At 41.5% G+C, this 17,062-nt stretch overlaps 1 protein-coding gene across 1 annotated transcript in view; it reads left to right on the top strand.

Moving 5' to 3' along the window:
• Positions 1–16,469, top strand: part of ADSS1 (adenylosuccinate synthase 1) — a 32,293-nt gene extending 15,824 nt beyond the window's left edge. The window contains exons 3-13 of the mRNA XM_063440176.1: positions 234–296; positions 781–831; positions 1,659–1,725; positions 2,057–2,164; positions 11,766–11,847; positions 11,964–12,090; positions 13,256–13,410; positions 13,954–14,078; positions 15,265–15,362; positions 15,898–16,047; positions 16,238–16,469. Of these exons, the coding sequence (XP_063296246.1) occupies positions 234–296; positions 781–831; positions 1,659–1,725; positions 2,057–2,164; positions 11,766–11,847; positions 11,964–12,090; positions 13,256–13,410; positions 13,954–14,078; positions 15,265–15,362; positions 15,898–16,047; positions 16,238–16,290 (1,079 nt within the window). The 3' untranslated portion in view covers positions 16,291–16,469. The remainder of the gene's footprint in view (positions 1–233; positions 297–780; positions 832–1,658; positions 1,726–2,056; positions 2,165–11,765; positions 11,848–11,963; positions 12,091–13,255; positions 13,411–13,953; positions 14,079–15,264; positions 15,363–15,897; positions 16,048–16,237) is intronic.
• The last annotated feature ends 593 nt before the right edge of the window (positions 16,470–17,062 follow it).

The following is a 17,062-nucleotide window of genomic DNA, read 5'->3' as shown; positions in this document are numbered from 1 at the left end:
AATCTATAACCCTTATGGGATTTTAACGTAGCTTTATACTGAACAAATATATTGCTCGGCTATTTTAAGTGCATATATTTTCGAAACAGAACTGCGATCGCTAATAGCTACTGCGGATGTTAAGGGTAATATAATGTATGATCCTTTTACAGTTTGCTAAAGATGCAAGCAATCCTGTTTGACACTGAAGTATAGTCTATATTTTTTTAATCTTTTTATGCGTTTCTCTGCAGGAAATGGGGTAGTCATACATCTTCCAGGTTTGTTTGAAGAAGCGGAAAAAAATGAAAAGAAAGGTATGACTAAATGGAATGGTTACTGGTAGTTGGAATCCGTCAAAATATGAAATATAAAAAAATGCATAAACAGGGTTTATTCACAAATGAGTGATTTGCTGTGAATTTAAAATGTTGGCCGTAACAGCTGAATTGGAAACATTTCTAGATCAAGCGCTCTGGCCTGAAATTTGTTGCAAATTCATTTTTGAGTTCCCAACGTATTGGTATATTTCCCGGCAAATACACATTTTTCTTTATAATTCTTACCGTTAACACCATTCAGCATTTCTACATGACCAAAAGTCCAGACATTTATTAATGTCTCTATAATCCCCAAAATTGAATTGTTTTACCCTAATACAAGCTTTAGTGTATTGCACTGTATTGTATTCTATTTTTATATATGTAATTTTTTTATATTACAATTACTGTTTATAATGTTTTTTTAATGGGGTAATTCGCAATGCATATTAATGTTTTATTTTTTTACTTATTTGAATAGGTTTAAAAGACTGGGAAAAACGATTAATAATATCTGACCGAGCACACATTGGTAAGTGATTTGCGTAGATGCATAATCAAACTTGTGTTCAATAATAGTTAAAATTTCAGACCAGAAAGTAAAATATGTGAAAATTGCCACCTCTCTGCCTTCTTGGGCATTTGGATAATTGAATTTTGCCTGCTATTGAGTTTTTGCCTTGGTGGATTGAAAACCATCCATAAAATAATATCATCTACTTAGGGCCTTTTGTGCTGGGATAAAAGAACAGTAATTTGATATCCCGCCATGATTTTAAGAAGCATTGAGAGTGCTCAGTACCATCATGCTTTTTATGACGCTTAATGTAAAGACCTTCGAACATCAAAGGTCTTCAATGAAGTATTGCCTCTAGTGGCTGTCATGGTTTAGGCAAAAGGTAAACATTGCTATATTTTCTTATTTTATTCAAAATTATTTTTTGGGCTTTAGACAAAATATAGATAACAAAGTGGACCTTGGAAATTACCAAACCAAACACCTTCAGTAGAGTTTGACGTGTTAAAAAACAGTTTAAAACAAACAAGAAACCCAAGAATATTGCCTTTTCTTAGACAAAACGGACATTAAATTTATATTTTAGCTGACATTTTTCTAAATGACTATGCTCTTTTAATCAAGCTTTACCTGGGGTACCATCCTCCTTCAGCCTTTAGGCATTTACCTACTCAATAAATAGTTGCATCATCTGTGTTCTGTCTAAATCATGGGAGGTATTGCAGAGTTTACAAATCACAAGTGAAAGTAGAGAGATATAGCAGCAATTTTATTTATCTAATTTTTTACATTGAAGCTAATTTATTTCTCTTGTTTTATGCTCATCATGTGCTACCGCGTAGTTTGCGATTTTCATCAGGCAGTTGATGGCCTTCAAGAAGTTCAGCGTCAAGCACAAGATGGGAAAAAGTAATTATCAAACATCACCTTCTTCCTGTTAGTAATAATTTTTTTTTCAATAGTTAGGGAGCTTAATGAAATTATAATTTGCTAACATAAGATGCCATTTGTATTGTCCATCACTGCTGTATTGGTGCATATGTTATCTAATTAACAGAGGTGTTACTCTGGAATGTAAAAATGTACATATTAACTAAAGCTTTTTGTGTATATAAAATGTGAGCATTAAGCCTTCGATGACTGGATCATTGACTGAAATAGTGGCATTGTTATTATCTTGGCAAATGAATATATATCTTATACACATAATGTATCTGTATTTTTCTCTCTTCTTCACCAGCATCGGTACTACAAAGAAAGGGATTGGACCAACATATTCATCAAAAGCAGCCCGCACAGGTCTACGCATTTGTGATCTTCTTGCAGACTTTGATGAATTTTCTTCAAGGTTAATTGCTTTAAACAAATTTGGTTTTCTTTAATTTTTTTCCATGTATTTTTTAGTTGTTGGCCAGTGTTCTCCTGAAAGCTTCAGCCTTCTATATTTAATATTTTAGTGTGGGCATGATGCTGACCATCGTCATTTTTCCATCTACCGACCATGAGTACTTGTACGATTGTTATTTTTCATATTTATTTTTTTTACTCACCACCTTCCAGTTTAACTTCGAAAATCTGCACTAGCTAAGCAAAAAAATTTCAAGTGAGATGGTTCTTTTCAGCACAAAAATGTGCTATCAGTGCCCCCTGGTGGACATCTATATATTATTGTGATCTGTGTATGACAATTGAAGATTTTATTAAAGACACGGACGCTCATATTATGCATAACTCTTTCTTTATTTCCTCAGCAGCAAAGATAGAGGAATATAAATATTATCAAAATTAAAGAAAAAACTGTATAGGTACACAGGCAACCAATCACATAACAGAGGAAATGACTATAAAAAGTCTGTGTCTCCCACAATCCCCCTCTTTCTTTGCTGCTTCCTAAGACCAGCTAAGTATATTTTTGCTCCTCATCTTGTGTAAATTATACTTGGTGTTATTATATCTTGTTCATTTATATTGATGCTTGCATTTAGTACTTTAATGCAGTTTAGTTTTGTTTCTATTGTGTTGTTTTGTTTACTTGCACGGTGTGCCTGGTGGGGATCCCCCCTTTGGTATTGCGGTTCACCCGCCGGGGTGTTAATCCCCTTGCCTCCCTGCGGCGGTTCCCTCCCGCTTGGTCGTGCGGGCCGCGGTCTCTCTTTTGTCGCGGCTCGCTGCCAACCTCAGCGCATCCTCGCACTCGCGAGGCCTGCGCGGGTGCTGTGTACGCGCCCCTTCCCCTGCCTGTGATCTGGCCACGATAGTGCTCTGCTCGGCTCCCATGTGCGGCGGCCATTTTCTGGGCGGAGCTTGATCGCGGCCGGTCTCCCTGTTCCCTGCGGCTCACGATCGAGCTGCTGTGCGGTACTTCAAACCGCTAATACCCAGGGGCACACCTGCAGGCATATTACCTTGTTTACTTTCGTGCTGTGGGTTACTCAACCCTATCATTTTTCGCTTTGCAGTGTATCCTGTAGTTTTTCTTGACATTTTACTATGCAAGATAAGGATGAAGGGCCTGAGGGCCTTGCTGAGGCTTACACCCAGGATGATCCTGAAGGTACTGTAACCTCACAGGAGTTTCAAGCATTACTAGATGCCACTATGACCTCATCCTTACAGAAGGCCTTTGCTTCTGCCTTGGGAGCGGTGTCCACATCGTTCTCCCAGTCCTTGCAGGCCATGTTGCTGCCCCCTATGGCGGCCCCCGCCCTCCTGGGTGTTGGGACTTCCCCGCCTGCCCCTGCCATGCCTGGTGCCCGTAAGGCCAAGGCTAAGGCTAAGCATGTCGACTCCCACTCCTCGATGCAGGTTCTACCTGCCATGACAGACATGCTAGAGGCGGTCACAGAAAGCGTGCATCCCACGCACAAAAGAGCCCCTGGCCGGGCTAAAAAGGCTAGACTGTGGAAAAGGGCTAGGGCCCTCGAGGAAGGGTCGGATACCGACCGGAGTGCGGAGGCTGACTCGGACGTGATGGAATACGACTCTTATTATGAGGCTCAGCTGTCGGAGTGGCCCATGCACCTTATATATTTGTGGGGTTATCCTATATTGCGGTGGTGTAGGGATTCATCCCTGTGTGGTTGCTATATACGTCTCCCATAGTTTCCAGGCTGCCATTATAAATGGTTTTAGTGGTGCGTTTTTCCGCGCCATTATTTCATATTGTTTTGTCAGCTGTAGTGCTGTAAGACATTGAGCCACTTTTGGTGGGTTTGGGTCGCGCCAACGTCTGCTAATTGTTTGGAGGGCCGGTACTATTATATGATATATGAGGTATGTTTGGGTTCTATGGAGATCTTTTGGAAATAGTTGTAGTAAGTAAATTTCTGGGGACTGCTGGAGGTTAACCCCCGTGCTCTCCCATATGATGGTTGTTATGTCTGACCAATATTGCTTCAGTTCCGGGCATGACCACCAGGTATGTAGCATGGACCCTTTGTCATTTGAGCAGCGCCAGCATGTGTCTGGTATTATTATTATTATTATTATTGCCATTTATATAGCGCCAACAGATTCCGTAGCGCTTTACAATATTTTGAGAGGGGGGGATGTAACAATAAATAAGACAATTACAAGAAAACTTACAGGAATAATAGGTTGAAGAGGACCCTGCTCAAATGAGCTTACAGTCTATAGGAGGTGGGGTATTAGAAACATTAGGATAGGAAATATCAAGTAGGAGTGAAGCAGAGCTGGAGGAGAGAGCAAAGCACTATCCCATAGGAGAGCAAGAGACAGGTATGTAAGGGAGAGATTACTCTGGGAGGCCATGCGCTTTCCTGAAGAGATGGGTTTTAAGGCCCTTCTTAAATGATTGAAGACTAGGGGAGAGTCTGATGGCAGTAGGCAAGTTATTCCATAGGAGAGGAGCCGCCCGTGAGAGGTCCTGCAAGCGTGAGTTGGCCGTACGGGTGCGAGCAGCGGTCAGGAGGTGGTCGCGGGCAGAGCGGAGGGTACGAGGAGGGGTATACCTCTGGATCAGTGAAGAGATATAAGAGGGGCTGGAATTGTTCAGTGCTTTAAATGTATGGGTTAGCACTTTGAATTGACTCCTAAAGGATACAGGGAGCCAATGTAAGGACTGGCAGAGGGGCGAGGTGTGAGAGGACCGACTGGATAGGAAAATCAGTCTAGCTGCAGCATTCATTACAGACTGTAGCGGGGCAGTACGGCTTTTGGGGAGACCAATCAGGAGAGGGTTACAGTAATCCATGCGGGAAATTACTAGAGCATGGACAAGCTCCTTGGTAGCATCTTGCGTAAGAAAGGGGCGGATGCGGGCTATGTTTTTGAGTTGGAACCTACAGGACTTGGCAACAAACTGGTATGCTGGGGTTGCCTTTCTTAAGCCGTACTGGTACCATGTACCATCTGTACATGATCTTTCGCGTGATCTCCATGTGGGAGGCGCACAATGAGAGACTCTTATGTGCCCGAAATATTTGGGCCCATTGGCTCTCAGTAATTTGGGTTCCCATTTCTCGGTCCCATGCTTTTGTGAATGTATGGACTTGGGATCCTGCTATGGTGCTATATGTAGCATAGACCAGAGATATCAATTTCTTGCGTGGTCTTAAATTAAGGCTTATTTTTTCCACCTCGTAAGGCAATTTTACTAAAAATCGATACCAAATTAGCTGCCATGACTGTGGCGGAGCCGAGTTCATCCGAAGAAGGGATGTTATTTGGCAATACCTTTGTGAAAGACCTGGGGTCTTACGTTAAGACCTTCACGGCCATCGATAAGGCCCAGACCAACATAAAGCGCATGTTTGCGCCTAAGGTTTTAGGAGGGGCCGGGCGTAGCAGGAACCGTCCACCCGGCCGTGGATTCCGGGGCTCATTCCGGGCCAACAGAGGTTCCTTTTTATCATCCCGGGGCTTCCAGGATCCGAGAGCCCCTACTTTCTTCCCGGCTAGAGAGAGATCATGGGTCCCCAGATACCCCTGCGGTGCCACTTCGGGCAGACGTCCTTATGGTGAGTACCCATTCTTCCCTTCTCGCTCATGTACGGGTGGAGGGAAGGTTGGCCTTATTCTACCGGGGGTGGGAAGTTGGGACTTCGGATGCTTGGGTATTGCAATCAGTAAGGGGTTATCTCCTCGAGTTCGTTTCTCTCCCTGTTAAATTTTCTGTCCCCAGGGAATTGTCCCTTCCTCTAGAGCAGGACAAAATGATTTCCGCGGAAATCAGAGAGATGTCGTCAAAAGGCGCCATAGAAGAGCTGCCGTTTGCCACCCCGGGCTTTACGAGCAACCTCTTCCTGGTGCCAAAGAAAGGGGGAGGTGTCCGACCAGTGATAAATCTTCGACCCCTAAACGTGTTCCTACGCTACCAACATTTTCAGATGGAGGGCATACATTGCCTCAGAGACCTCCTCCGACGCTCCGATTGGTTGGCCAAACTAGATCTGAAGGACGCATATTTTACGGTGCCCATCGCAATGGAACACAGGGACTACCTCCATTTCACCTGGCACGGGAAGCGTGGCGTTTTACATGCCTACCGTTCGGTCTCTCCTCAGCTCCTTGGTGCTTCACCAAGATCATGAAACCAGTGGTGACCTTCCTTCGTACGCGGGGCGTACGCCTAATTATTTACCTGGACGACATCCTCATCATGTCCCAGTCCAGGGATCAGTTACAGATCCATGTGGAGTGGACGATCAATCTGCTCCAGAACTTGGGATTCTTGATCAACTGGGACAAGTCAATCCTGACTCCAGCTCAATCAATGGAATTCCTAGGTTTCAAGGTAGATTCCATTCAACAATTCCTGTATCTGCCAGATTCCAAGATGAAGGCCATCCAGAAAAAGCTTCGACGGGCTCTTCGGGTGTCGGATTTGTCCATCAGACAATTGGCGAGAATTATCGGCCTACTCGCAGCCTCCATTCAGGCGATCTTTCTGGGCCCGTTACATTACCGGGCACTCCAGAGGCTCAAAGGGTCACACCTACGGTCAGGTCATTCTTACGAATCCAGGATACGACTGGACAAGGAATCCAGGGACGAACTGGTATGGTGGTTGGCACACATGGAGGCTTAGAACGGAAGGGCCATTTTCGGTTCCATTCCAGACGTGGTGATAGAGTCCGATGCCAGCTTACACGGCTGGGGGGCTCGTTGTGGCAACGTTACCACAGGAGGCAGATGATCCGAGATAGAACAGTCATTGCACATCAACTGTCTGGAACTGTTGGCGGGAGCCTTCACGATTCGCAGCCTTACCCCAGGTCGGGCGAATTGCTGCGTTCTCCTCAAGATGGACAACGTGTCGGCAGTTCGTTATATAAATCACCTGGGAGGTACCAAATCCAAAATGGCTCTATTTGCAAAAGACTTTTGGCAATTTTGTCTGTACAACAACGTCTCTGTGACGGCAGAGCACATCCCGGGTCTGGACAATTCGGGAGCGGATTGGAATTCGAGACATTTGAGAGACTCGGGAGATTGGCACTTGCACGTTTTGTTGTTTCGCTCTCTAGACAGGTTGTGGGGACGGTTTAAGATGGACCTGTTTGCGTCCCGCCTGAACACAGAGCTTCCGGACTTTTACAGTTGGAGACCAGACCCGGCAGCGGTGGCAACGGACGCTTTCCTCCAAGAGTGGCCAACGGGCCGCCTGTACGCCTTTCCCCCATTCAACATGATAGCTCGAACGATCTCGAAGTTGGTTTGTCAGGATTGTTGTTTGACACTGATCACCCCCTTGTGGAGGTCGCAACCCCGTTTTCCGCGCCTGATGGAGTTATCAATAGATTATCCTCGGATGATTCCGAGCTTCCAGGAGCTCCTTCTGGATCCGGATGGGAACTCGCACAGCCTAGTGTTGCAGAACCAGTTACCTCTGATTGCGTGGCTCCTTTCAGGGGACCTTGGAATGTCCCAAACATTCTGCGAGCAACTCTCCTGCTCCTTGATAACGCCTGGGCTCCAGGTACAAGAACGGCCTATAGCGCCTCATGGAATTCATGGTCTGGTTGGTGCATGGAACGGTCAGTGGATCCCGTATCTGCCCCTCTCCATATGATCTTGGAGTTCCTCATGATGATATTCTATTCAGGTAAGGCGTATCGCACTATTAACCTTTTCCGCTCAGCTATCTCAGCTGGACATAGAGGTCTGGATGGTTCACCCGTCGGCAGACATCCTTTTGTATGTCCCCTTCTCAAGGGTATCCGCCTCGCTCGTCCACCTAGGTCTCGTTTCTCTGCCTTCTGGGATGTCAACGTGATGTTGCAGTTTCTATCTTCATGGTACCCTAACCAGGGACTGACACTTAAGCAGTTATCCTCTAAGTTAGTGATGTTGCTTTGTTTGATTTCGTGTAAAAGAGTGTCTGACGTCAGGGCCCATGATTGGGACGCCATTGCTTTTACTCCTGAAGGGGTTTCTTTCAACATATCCAGGAAGACTAAATCGGCATCCAGATCATTTATGTACCCTAGGTTCTCGGAGAATCCAGCACTCTGTCCCGTGGATTGTCTAAAGGCTTATATGGATGCTACACGGTCTCTTCGTTCGTTGGACTTCCATCAGTTGTTCATTTCGTTTAGGTCTCCTTACCGACCTGTATCAACCCCGACTCTTGCGCGTTGGGTGCGCTGGCTTTTATCCTTGGCTGGGGTTGACACTTCTATATTCACGCCGCATTTAGTACATGGTGCTATGGCATCGAAGGCTTCTGCGGTCGGCTGTCGACTGGAAGACATTATGCGAGCGGCGGATTGGTCTCGGGAATCGACCTTCCATAACTTCTATTTAAGACCCATTGAACACATCGCATCTCAAGTCGTAGCACAGCTTTAAACTTGCATAATATGAGCCTCCGTGTCTTTAATAAAATTCCTCCGTGTCTTTAATAAAATACCTCATGACAGGAGGCTTCATATTTTGCAATTTTAACGCTTAGGAAGAAGAGAAAACGCAGTGTTAGATGACGGACGGAAGTAGAATGTCCGAAACGTAGATTCGTATGACCAGTCCGCCGCTTGTAAGATATCCGAAAGTGACTCTCCGGCCATAAAAGCCGACGATGCCGCTGCTCCACGAACGGGATCGACAGATATGCGTCTTTGAGGTCTAGACACGAAAACCAGTCCCCTTCTTGTAGGAGGTCTCGAAGAAAGTGGATTCCCTCCATCTTGAAGTGATGGTATGTAACGTGTATATTTAGATCCCATAAATTGATCACTGGTCTGAAGACGCTGGTTTTCTTGCGAACGAGAAACATGTTGCTGAAGAAGCCCCCTCGTCCAAGCGCAGGTTGGATTGTGCCCTTCGTGCGCAATTCGCAGAGTTCCAATTCTATGAGATCAGCGTCCGTGGCGGAGTGGCACATGGGGCGAGGGGGTTGGTTCTGTATAGGGAATGTCTGAAGTTCGATGTGATAACCTTTGACGATCTGTAACACCCATGCATCTGCGGACAGTTTTCCCAATTCTGGAAAAAAAAGGGAAATACGGCCGGCAGCAACGGTTAAAGTAGGCACATGTAACTGATGGTCTCTTACCTGTGGGGAATCTTGCACTGGCACGTTTGCGACCTCCACGGCCTCTGTCCGTTCCCCGGTAGTAGGGGTATTGTTGTCTTGTGCCCACTTCCAGGTAGAATTGTTGTGGGTGTCCCTGATGGCTAAAATCGGCTGGTGGCATGGCCCCTTTGCCGACCAGCCATGGAAAAAAAAACCTGGTGGGGTTGCCTCTAAAGACCCTGCCTATGCATGGAGGTACGGGCCCTGTTTAGAGAGGTGAACACGTTTACATGCTTGTTTAATTCCTTCATGAAGACCTCTCCAAAAAAGTTTTCCCTGTGCCAGTGGGCCTAGTTATTTCGCCCCAGGATTCACCAGTTTGGGGTCAATGCGGAAGAGTGCTGCACGGCGCCACTTGGTTGAGAGGTATTGCCCATAAAACAAAACCCTCTTTCTATCCATTCTCTTATGTCGTGTGCCCATTCACGCACCATATCTGCAGTGAAAGAGTCTGCCCGGGCATATGCGTCATCCGCTAGGTACATTACACAGGCCAGGGGCCACATCACGCCCGGGAGCTTATCTTGTGCTCCCCTGAAGCTCCTTTTGACCTGGCCAGTTTGTGCGGAAGTCACCGAACCTTATGCACAGAAAAGGCACGAACGGGAAAAACCCACGATCAGCCCGTTCGTGCCTAAATGCAAAAATCAACAGTGTTCCCTTCCCGATTGCACTGAAGTCAATGAGAACGGCGTGGGAAAACGAGGAAAGTGGCACAAACATAGCTCTCGGGGAGGGGGGGGGGAGAAATAGGCCGCCTCAGGGAAGAGAGAGCCTGGGGAGAGAGGGGACAGAACCACAATCAGAGAAATAAACAGTAAACAGCCCCACTAGAGAGGTGGAGATAAAGGATAGCCCCCTGTCACCCCAACAGGAAAGGAAAATAATAATCACATACAATATGTACAGTTTTAAAACAGAGGCAAAGAACAAGTACTCTGACCTGACTTGTGTGTGATGGAGCAGCAAAGAAAGAGGAAGTGCTCTGGATATGCTTTCATTTATATACACTCTGACAGTGTCCTGATTGGTTCTTTATTTCACCTGTTTTTTCTTTGCTGCTATGGAGTTAGTAAAGAAAGTTAATGCAAAATAGGAAGCCTCCTGTCATGTGGTAAAATTACAGTTTGTTAATTCTTTTTTGCTCACCAACTCTTTACAAAGCTTGACTAGGTAACTTTTCTCAATAAAACTTGCCATCAACTCAGTACAGTGAATGTCCCTCAAGCAAAGTTCTGTGTCTAGCGATCTAGTAAATTGTATCTCAGCTTTTCACAAAGTGTTTGGCCATGAAGGAATCAATCAACTGCACTCAAGTTATAGTATAGTTAACCCCGAACTCTTGCTGACGTGTAGGACCATAAACTGGGAATTCTAACTAGCTGTTATATTACAATCCATTATTGGCAATCTGATCGATAATGATTTTCCACTAAAATCACAAAACGTTTTTTAATGCGATCATATTCCAAAATGTCACAGATAATTTTCCTGTCGGTGATTCCACTGAAGTCAGAAAATGTTACCAAATTAAAACTCGGTCAAACTTGTGATATACTTATAAAAAAAGCTGGCGCCTTTACGGGCTTTTTGATTACATCACAGGTTGAAGATTAGGGCAACCAAGTACATGGTTCATTCTCCTGGGGAGCCTCTATTATGTTCCATGTAGACATTACAGTGTGATTCTTTAAGGTAAATTACAGGCGATTTAGGTATTGTGCAGGTGCATATTTGTTAAATTATTAAAATTCGCTATTTTATATTACAGTGGTTATTTGTCCCTTATTTGAACTAAATGATTAAAAGGGAATTTTATTTGACAGTATTGCACAAGTCTGCGGAGCTAGTTGTGGTATTTGTTTTGCTGATGAACAAATACATATAAATACATCAAGTTTTGGTAAATATATATGTTTTCAGTGACCTTAGGTATTGAAATTGCTAAGTGTCTACTAGCCCAATAATGAGACCGGCTTATTATTTTTGTATAAGCTTTTCAAATGATTTAAAAAAAAAAAAATTTAAACTGTTACGAATATTTTTTAAACAAATATATAAAAATGCCAAAAATATATATTTTCCCCAAAAATATTTTTGCAATAGTAAATCATTTGAAAAATTACAAATATTAAATGGAGGCCAATGTACAAATAACTCTTTTTCAGAAAGATTGTGATGGCATAAACTTGTGGCTCGGATCCTATTTAACTGATCCAATAATGGTCAAAGTGCTCTCTAAATGTATCGAAGTAGACAAAGTGTTGTTTTGATCGTTTAATATTACTTACAGCTCGTGGGTAACTGTTAACATGTTGGTACAAATTTCATATGGTTTGCATGTATTTCTAATAACTAACTAGATGCTCTGTGTATGTTTGTGTTTATAGAAATTATCTTTTATATCCAACAGATTTAAAAATCTGGCATTACAGTATCAATCAATGTTCCCAACCTTGGAGGTAGATGTAGAAGGCCAATTGAAGAAACTTAAGGTAAGGTATAACCATTTACATTGTGTCACAAATCCTTGTGATGAGCAGAATCTGTATTTGTTGGTTTTCTATGAATTTTTTTATGTTAAAACAACAGTTCTGCTTTATTATTTCAGATGTACTCTGACAAAATCCGACCCATGGTGCGTGATGGAGTATATTATATGTATGAGGCTCTTCATGGCTCTCCAAAAAAGATATTGGTGGAAGGCGCGAATGCAGCTTTACTTGACATTGATTTTGGTGAGTAAAAGATCACAAATATTTAAAGCTTCTATCACCTAGCGATCAAGCTTTAAAAATAATTGGAATTAAATTAAATTTTTAAAATCTATTCATTATTTTTCTGTTTGTTATGACAATTTTAAGATATGTATTGGAAATATATACAAAGTTGGATAATTGGGAGCATGCCTATTGGTTGTCAGATCTCCTATCAGAAAGAGTTTCCAGGGACATTCTAAGCAACACAACCACTGCTTAGGTCCCTCCAGTTTTGTCATACACCAAGGTCTCATCAGCACCCAGAACACACCACATCAGCCACTGATGTTATAATGAGGACGTTTCAGTTCCTAATTATCCAATCAAATTAATTGTGTTTGGATGCACTGGTTTCTTCAACACCTAAACCTTAAAATGGTTTGACAAAAACTAGAGGGACAGCACCCATATCCTACTTGCTCCATACAAAACAATCCACTAAATTGTACGGATGTGGTGGTTGTTGGGTATCTACATAAAGTAACTATAATCCTATCACAACTGGGACTACTACTGCCTTCATTTTCACATCATTTCCACTTCAGATATACTATAAGGGTGCTACTTGAACCATTTAAAACATTATGCAAAACCAGTACACTTACTTAAATTTAAATAGGCTTCATCATCTTGAGAATTATTTAAAAGCTTTTAAAGACACCTGTGTTGCGAATAAACAATAGGGTTTAGTTACAGCATGTGTTCATACATTGCATACGCCCACCACAACGCCAATGTCTTCTAAGTGGATTAATTTCATGAGAGCAGGCATTAGGTTGCTAATGTTGGACCTGCCAAAAATGGGGTACATTGGTGTTGTGGCATTCTTAGGCAATATATGATCATATAAGTATATTGTAAAGCGCTGTGGAATAAGCTGGCTCTATATAAATACCAATAATAATATCAATAATATAATGTAACTAAACCCCCATTATTTTTGCCTAAGTCTTTAAAAGCTCATAAATAATTCTGCAGATATTGAAGCTAGTTTGGAATTGAGTGATTGTGCTTATTTTGCACAATATATTTATATATATATATATATATACATATATAAACCTCTATTTTTTTATACAATGCCCAACACTGACACAACCACTCCCGTTCTGAATTTCCAATATGATTATATTTTTGCCAACAGGAACCTACCCCTTTGTGACCTCCTCAAATTGTACCGTTGGAGGTGTTTGTACTGGACTCGGGATTCCCCCGCAGAACATTGGAGAAATATATGGAGTTGTTAAGGCATATACCACAAGAGTCGGTATTGGAGCATTTCCAACTGAGCAAATAAATGTTAGTACCTTTGGTATCTGATTTGCGGAGTCCCCATACATTTTCTGATTTAGAACCAGCTTAGACTTCAAGGATATGATTTCATTTGACATACCTTACTTATAAGAACTAGATAGGAAGCAAGAACTTACATTAGATTTACTTGATAGATCTCCTGTTCTCCATAGCAGAAATCAACGGCATTTCCATTGAAGGTTTTTTTTATAGGATGAGGTTATCGTGTTAGATTTAGCAGTGGTAGCTAGTCCAAAATATATGTACACAGGGGACACACACTATTGCCTACTTACATCATTATATCTTAGAATTGAGACTTGGAGCTCACAGTCGTTTGTGTGTCCACGCTTGTTGGTAACAGTGATGTCCGTTCCATTATAATAGCTTTTTAGTGTAAAGTCTAGGTTATTTTTAAGGCTTTTGTTTTCTTTTCAGTGTTTTTTTTTTCATTCTTCTTCTTTGTATTTTATATTTGTTAATTGTGTTGTCATATAATTAAAGAGCATGCAACATTTATCATAAATTTTATTTTATACATCCCACCAGGAAATCGGCAATCTTCTTCAAACCCGTGGCCATGAATGGGGGGTAACTACAGGTCGGAAGAGGCGATGTGGTTGGTTGGACCTGGTCATTTTAAGATATGCTCATATGATAAATGGTTTTACTGCGTAAGAGTTGTATTTGTCATTTTTTATTTTTTTTCATTCATGAACATTTTTAGATTATTTAAATACATAGATATAAACCATGTCACAGCTAGATCATAATGAAGCAGTGGAGTTTCTTGGGGGGAAATACAAAGTATATGGTATGGCCATTGCTAACATATATTAGCCAAAGTAAGGAATAAAGAATTATTTAGCCTTCTTGACATGTTTTTCATTCCTTCCCTAGCCACTGTATTTCCATACACCTACAGGTTTATACACCTTTTTATGTTTTGCATTTACTGCACCTGGATAGTCAGTCTCACAGGTAACATCATAGCTCACAAATAGTTTAAATTAATAATTTGACATATTGACCCTTTTGGCAACGAGAGAGAAATTGTCACGATACCTGCGCCACCACTAAATCACTGCTTTAAGACCTCATGTTCTGGCGGCAATTTTGATACTGCCCCTTCACGTCCTTTTATGACACTGTGGACGCCTTCATCCATTTTGTTGCGAGAGCTCCTGCGTCATACTTGCAACAGCACATTTACACATTTTGACATTGCGGTTATGTTTATTTAAAGGCTTTATTTCCGCATTATTTAAACCCTTTCACACAAACAGTAACTTTGCCTGCCGTGATTTCTCTTAGGAGTCCGATAGCGTGTTCTTGTTAGATGCTCCTTGGTATTTTGACCAGGCTAGTTTATTGACCCTTGTACAACTGTTTTCCCTCATCCCGGCTAGTTATACGGATTTCTTTCTTCGCTTACTTCTGGCTTCTTACCTTTCTATAAATTTTAAATTTTCATTTTTATGTGACTACAGGTAGTGCATAGCTAGACATTGCATTTCACCATAACTCTTACTCTATGAGATGTGGTCCAGTATAAAGCACTGTGTCTTGTATTAGTACCATTCTCTAACATGAAATCTCAAATAACAATATAAAAATATCCAAGAGCTTTAAATTCAAACAACCTCATACAAGGGTTTGATTTTTAAATCTCTCTCCCTTTTAATTTACCGGTATATAAAGGAATTTGCAACCTTTGTTCTCAAGATGAGAATTATGTCATCCATTAACAGTTGGTTGACCGCGGTCTGAAAACTCTGCTTTATATAGATCTTTTGGAATTTTTTTGAACGTCAAATACATGCACACATTTTGTAGTAATTCACATTATTTGGTTTCTAGATTGGCGTTAACAAAACTGGATATTTTGGACGTCCTAGATGAAATTAAAGTGGGTGTTGCATACAGACTTAATGGAAAGAGAATCCCGTATTTTCCAGGTTTGGTCAACATTAGATTTGCAGTTTTCATGTCATTTTAGGAGTGATTTCTGCTGACAGACGTGATGTCAAAATGGTGGTGGAGGGCCAAAAAAAGAGAGGAAATAATATACCTCTCTTGATACATGCAGGTGGAATAGTTTGCTGAACATCATTTGGTTTATGGGGTCCCTTGGCTAATAGGGGTTCTGGCGCATCACTGCCACTATCCACTACAGTGTACGGAATGATGGGATAAAAAAAATGGAAGCCAACGTTTTATTGTCAAATAGTTTAACACTTCTTTACAGATATGCATCGTGCCTAGAGCAATAGAACAGGAGATAACCTCTAAATGGGAATAATTAATAGAGAGGGATCAAGGGGTGAAACAGAATTAATCAACATTTATTAAAGAAAGCTAAAATGACATAAAACCTTACACCTTCATATGTGACCAGAAACGATTGTCTGGTAAAAAATATCTAGTAAACATGAAGATCCTTACTATCATTATTTTTTATATTTCTTTGCTTTCTAATGGTGTGTTTCGCAGCAAACCAAGAAATTCTACAAAAAGTAGAAGTGGAATATGAGGTTATGCCGGGCTGGAAAAGTGATACAACCGGTGCCAGAAAATGGGAAGAGCTCCCAACAAAAGCCCAGAATTACATCAGATTTGTGGAGAACCACATTGGTGTCCCAGGTATGCCTGACATGGGTTAATAAGTACTTTAATATATATTATAAGCAACAGTAACGTTAACAATGTTTTCATACCAAATGGTAGACATGTTGTGGCTTGTATTAATGGATAAAACCTTTCGATTTCCAGTAAATACTCTCTCTTCATATATATAATCTATTAATAACTAATGCTTGGTTTCTTTGTGCAGTTAAATGGGTTGGAGTCGGAAAATCAAGAGAATCTATGATCGAACTATTTTAAAGTCTAGAACATCGAACAGAGTCTTCTTTTCTGCTATTGTCAACAAGGCGTTAGAGAGTTGGGTGTACTACACAATATATTAATTTTACTGTGTGAATGATTTTTCACTTTGTTACTATTTGTGTTACAGGAAATTGCAATCTAGAATGGTACAAAATAAATCTGGTTTGAAATAAAAACGGCTCTGTTTACCTTTGCGCATTTGGGGGGGGGAAATAAAATCTGTTACGGAAAAATCTGCTTAGATTAGCCTGATTAAAGCTAATTTCCGGCTATTTTTTTGGCATTCAATTCATTGCATGGGACATGTTTTAATACAGTCTCTGGTTGGGCTTAATGTTATAGTGCAGTGAGACCCTGTGAGTATGGACTCTGTTAGTCATGATTCTCTGCCAACCAAAAGCAGAAAAGAGATTCTAAGGTAAACCATTAATGAGTTGATAGAACTTACTTTACTTTACTTTACTAAGGAAAATGTCTGGAAAGTCTATATTTGTTTACAACCAGCAGGACACTAAATCATGAGGGCTAAAAGTCCATTGGTACTGTCAGTAAGCCAAACTTGGGAGATATTTTCATACATTCGCGATTGCTGGCAACGAATGAAGAAAAAAAGAACTCAAATGAACCAGAACCCAGAAAACCCAGTCCTATTAGCCAAGAAGAATTACACTTGATTTATTTTCTAACTATTCATTTAGTGAATGGTAAAGTGCACCAGATGCTTGAGACACATGCATTTTCATTAATTAAGGTTTCACAAAAATATTGG

This window comes from Pelobates fuscus, chromosome 13 (assembly GCF_036172605.1).
Source record: "Pelobates fuscus isolate aPelFus1 chromosome 13, aPelFus1.pri, whole genome shotgun sequence".
NCBI classification, from domain to species: domain Eukaryota; kingdom Metazoa; phylum Chordata; class Amphibia; order Anura; family Pelobatidae; genus Pelobates; species Pelobates fuscus.
Note: the sequence above shows the minus strand (reverse complement) of the source record. Positions and strands in the feature narration are given on the sequence as shown.